General features: G+C 42.5%; 1 protein-coding gene across 1 annotated transcript; it reads left to right on the top strand.

Moving 5' to 3' along the window:
- The first annotated feature begins 1,691 nt into the window (after positions 1 to 1,691).
- LOC104418415 (transcription factor RAX3) lies at positions 1,692 to 3,330 on the top strand. Its single transcript, XM_010029751.3, has 3 exons — positions 1,692 to 1,949; positions 2,094 to 2,223; positions 2,360 to 3,330. The coding sequence occupies exons 1-3, from the start codon at positions 1,814 to 1,816 to the stop codon at positions 3,168 to 3,170; spliced, it is 1,077 nt and encodes a 358-aa protein (XP_010028053.2). The 5' UTR covers positions 1,692 to 1,813; the 3' UTR covers positions 3,171 to 3,330.
- The last annotated feature ends 371 nt before the right edge of the window (positions 3,331 to 3,701 follow it).

Genomic DNA, 3,701 nt, shown 5'->3' with positions numbered 1-3,701 from the left:
CGAATCTTGGCTGAGGTCGGACCGGACGTTCGAGCCCGGATCCTTGACTTGCGACCGATTGAGAGAGATGGTGAGAGGCTCCCTGGCTCGGGGTGGTGGTCTTTGACGCTAGCCGACGATGACGATGACGATGGGGGCAATGACAGCACGGCGACGAAAGAGAGTAGGTGCTGTGACGCTTTGTGGTGGAGCTCCCAAAGACTGTTTTTCTTGTAGATGCGGGTCTATCCTCATGTGTGTTTGAGAGGGAGAGAGGGAAACCGGGACCGCTAGGGAGGGGGGTTGGGTTGAAGGCATAATCATAACACCAGGGAAAATGAGAAAACTTATGCTTAACGAGTAGTAGTTAATTCTTATCCTAACTTTATTCATACCGGTCAAGTGAGAGATTGGGATTTTTTTTTTCCCGAAAGAAACTAGGATTCACTTATGCATTGAATTTGCACAATTTGCATTGAAGCAAAATCCATATTTCGAAGAGCAATCAGATTACTAGCACAAAGAGCACAGGCGATGCATATATGTTAACTCGCCCGATCAAGCCTAATTCACGAAAGCAGACAACAAATCTACTAAGAAACTACACCAAAAAGAAAAAAAAAGAATGAAAAAAGAAAAAGAGAAGGACATCGTAATGTCATCTTGACAGACCTAGGTCCCAAGCACATATTGTCACACGACTCACAAAACGATGCCCAAATTTTGGGTAAGTGTTTGATTGCTGAACTCTAATTTACTATGAAGAAACTACCCAAATATGTTGGACACACAATTTGTATGAACATCTGATGACCGATGCGAAGATGCCTTATAGGCTTCTAGTTCAACATCATCAAGCGCCATCGCCTTGAACTCTTTTTTTCTTTTTTTCCTCCGTGGCTTCTCACACTCAAATTTGAGTTATTTAAACCCCATGTTGATGCAATCGATTGGACCACACAAGATTGTTAGCTTTATGAGCTGGAGGTCACTGTTCAAATCCCGCAAACTCATTCAAACTGTTATTGAGTTAAGGCCATTTACACATGTTAAAGTTTAGATTTACTTGTTTCGTGATAACTCATATGTTGTTTCGTAAGCTTTTAATTAACTGGGTTTCTACACTTGTGTCACCAAAATATATAAAAGAAAAATAAGACAAATTCGACTTATTTCTATCAATCAGCTGAAACTGACAATCCGTGTTTATATGTTGTATGGTGACAATTCGTGTTCACGTGTTGTATTGGTGTTTTATAATCATGCCAACTAGTAACATGAAAAAATTGCTATGTTATTTTGTTAATTATGTTGTAAAATTTATGTACGTTAAATTCACGTCTATATATGTCACTTTAGATTTTGTCAAATAATATCCCGCTAACCATGCATGGTTTGGTGAAATTTATTCATACTAAATCCAAGTGAACCCTAAATTAGATAGATAGAGAGAGAGAGAGAGAGAGAGAGAGAGAGAGGGATAGAGTCAATGCGGGATGGCGATAGTGCGTATAACCCGATCCTTGGGATAACAAGACAAGAGGAAAGACCCCGGGACCTGTTCGGGGCAATTTTCAAAATACCCCCCATTATTATATTCATAAAGCTTCCTCTTTTTACTTTTCTAATCCCTACTTTTTTGAAATCTCGTTGCCCAACTCCATGTCTTTCCTTCTCCAGCCATTATTGTCTCTCCCCTCCCTTCTCTCTCGCGTGCATATATATTAACATTATCATTATCCCCCCGATTGACATCTACCCTTCAAGAAAAAAAGAGAGAGGTCGAATCACACTTCAAGAAATCACCATAACAATTTCGAGACGCAGGAAAAACATGGGCAGAGCTCCTTGCTGTGACAAAGCCAATGTCAAGAAAGGCCCTTGGTCTCCCGAGGAAGATGCCAGACTCAAGGCTTATATCGAGCAGCATGGCACCGGCGGCAACTGGATTGCCTTGCCACAGAAGATCGGTATGTCCCACGCTTCGAGGCAGAGCGGGTTCTTCTCTTTTTTTTTCCTTTCCAACTTTGTTCTTGATGAACCAAGTCGAGGGTCGCCTAGCTGAGTTTAGAAAATGATTTTTATTCTTCAAGATGCTTGTTTTGTTAATATAGGCCTCAAGAGGTGTGGTAAGAGCTGTCGGCTTCGTTGGCTCAATTATCTCCGGCCAAACCTCAAGCACGGCGCCTTCTCTGAGGAAGAAGAGAACATAATTTGTAGTCTCTATATCGCCATTGGAAGCAGGTGATTTAATTAGCTTCTTCCTCTAATTCTTTGTCAAAAATATCCCGAGATAATCAGACTCGTTGTCGCTCTAGCCATCAAATTTTGCCTATTCAAATCGAGTGCTTACTTTCTCTCTCGCTCGATGCTCATGTAGGTGGTCCATCATTGCTGCGCAATTACCAGGGAGGACAGATAACGACATTAAGAACTATTGGAACACGAGGCTCAAGAAGAAGCTCTTCGGCCGGCAGCCAAAGGAGCGCAGCACTGGACGGATCACGAATGGTTTGAAGGAAGAAGCTACAAAGAGAGATCATAAGGAAAGTTCAATGGTGAATGGTGCCGGAAACGGGACCATCAATTACAACCAGTACTGGCCCCAGCTACCAGACTTCGCTACTCCATCGGCTCTCCATGAAATTCCCAACATCCCTCAACACGGATCACAAAGCGATCTGCTTACTTGTGTTGGAGCACGATTCTCTGAAGACCACCTGAGATCGGTCTTTAGCACTTTGGGCAATTTCCAAAACCCTATTCACATTCCTCCTTCTCCTTCACTAAAGTTTGACATGCTCACAGAACCCTTGAGCAACGGACTTGGTTCTTTCCAGTCTGTGAACTCTATGTGCTGCGACACCTCTCAGTTATCAAATCCCAACTTCATCAGTACCACCCAAGAGGCTGTTCCGAATGCATGGAACGAGCTTCAATATTTCGCAAATGACGTTGGCGAAGATGAAGCGGTCTATAGCAACCAACAGAGCTCAGATGTGCTGTTGGAAGTTTTCTGCGGCAACTGTAGCAGTCAAGCGAGCAGCACTCCAGAGAGCAGCTACAGTTGGAATGACATGAGCTCTTTAGTTGATCCATCGACGGTCTCCAAGTATGAGCCTTGCCGACCAGAGATTCAGAAAGATTGTTCCGAGCCTTTCAGGGAATTGATGTACTTTGGGCCGCAGTAACACATACATCAATCGGATGCGACCTGAGAAAGTTCACCTAGCTAAAGAATTTTTTGTCACTGTTTAACAGCAAAACCTAGTTGCCTGTTGTTGATCATGATGCTGTCCATCTCTCACATAGCTTTTCTTGAACTGATATCAGTTTTTCACTTCCTCTTTCTTCTGTGTCGCCTTTTCGGAATAAGCTAATTGGCAACGGAATAATTGCTCATGGAATATGGGAATTCTTTAAGAATCAATCTCACTCGAAATGATCAAATTATCTCTCACATGTTACTCATTCCGTAGCTGAGCGATAAACTCAGGCGTTCGAGATACAAGACATGTGGGAGCGGGGGAGCTTCGATTTAATTTTTGTTGTCGATTGATTCAGTTATATAAGGATAAAAGTCAAACATATGCTGGTTTTGAAGCTGCAGAAAGACATGCTCAGATGCAAGCCATGGTGATCATAAATAGTGTAGAACATCCGGTGATATTGTTATGTCTCTTCTTTGACAAACTGGAGCTAAAAGAGAGAGGCAGATTAAA

This window comes from Eucalyptus grandis, chromosome 9, assembly GCF_016545825.1.
Source record: "Eucalyptus grandis isolate ANBG69807.140 chromosome 9, ASM1654582v1, whole genome shotgun sequence".
Lineage (NCBI taxonomy): Eukaryota > Viridiplantae > Streptophyta > Magnoliopsida > Myrtales > Myrtaceae > Eucalyptus > Eucalyptus grandis.
The sequence above is the reverse complement of the archived record's forward strand: the minus strand, read 5'-3'. Positions and strand labels throughout refer to the sequence as shown.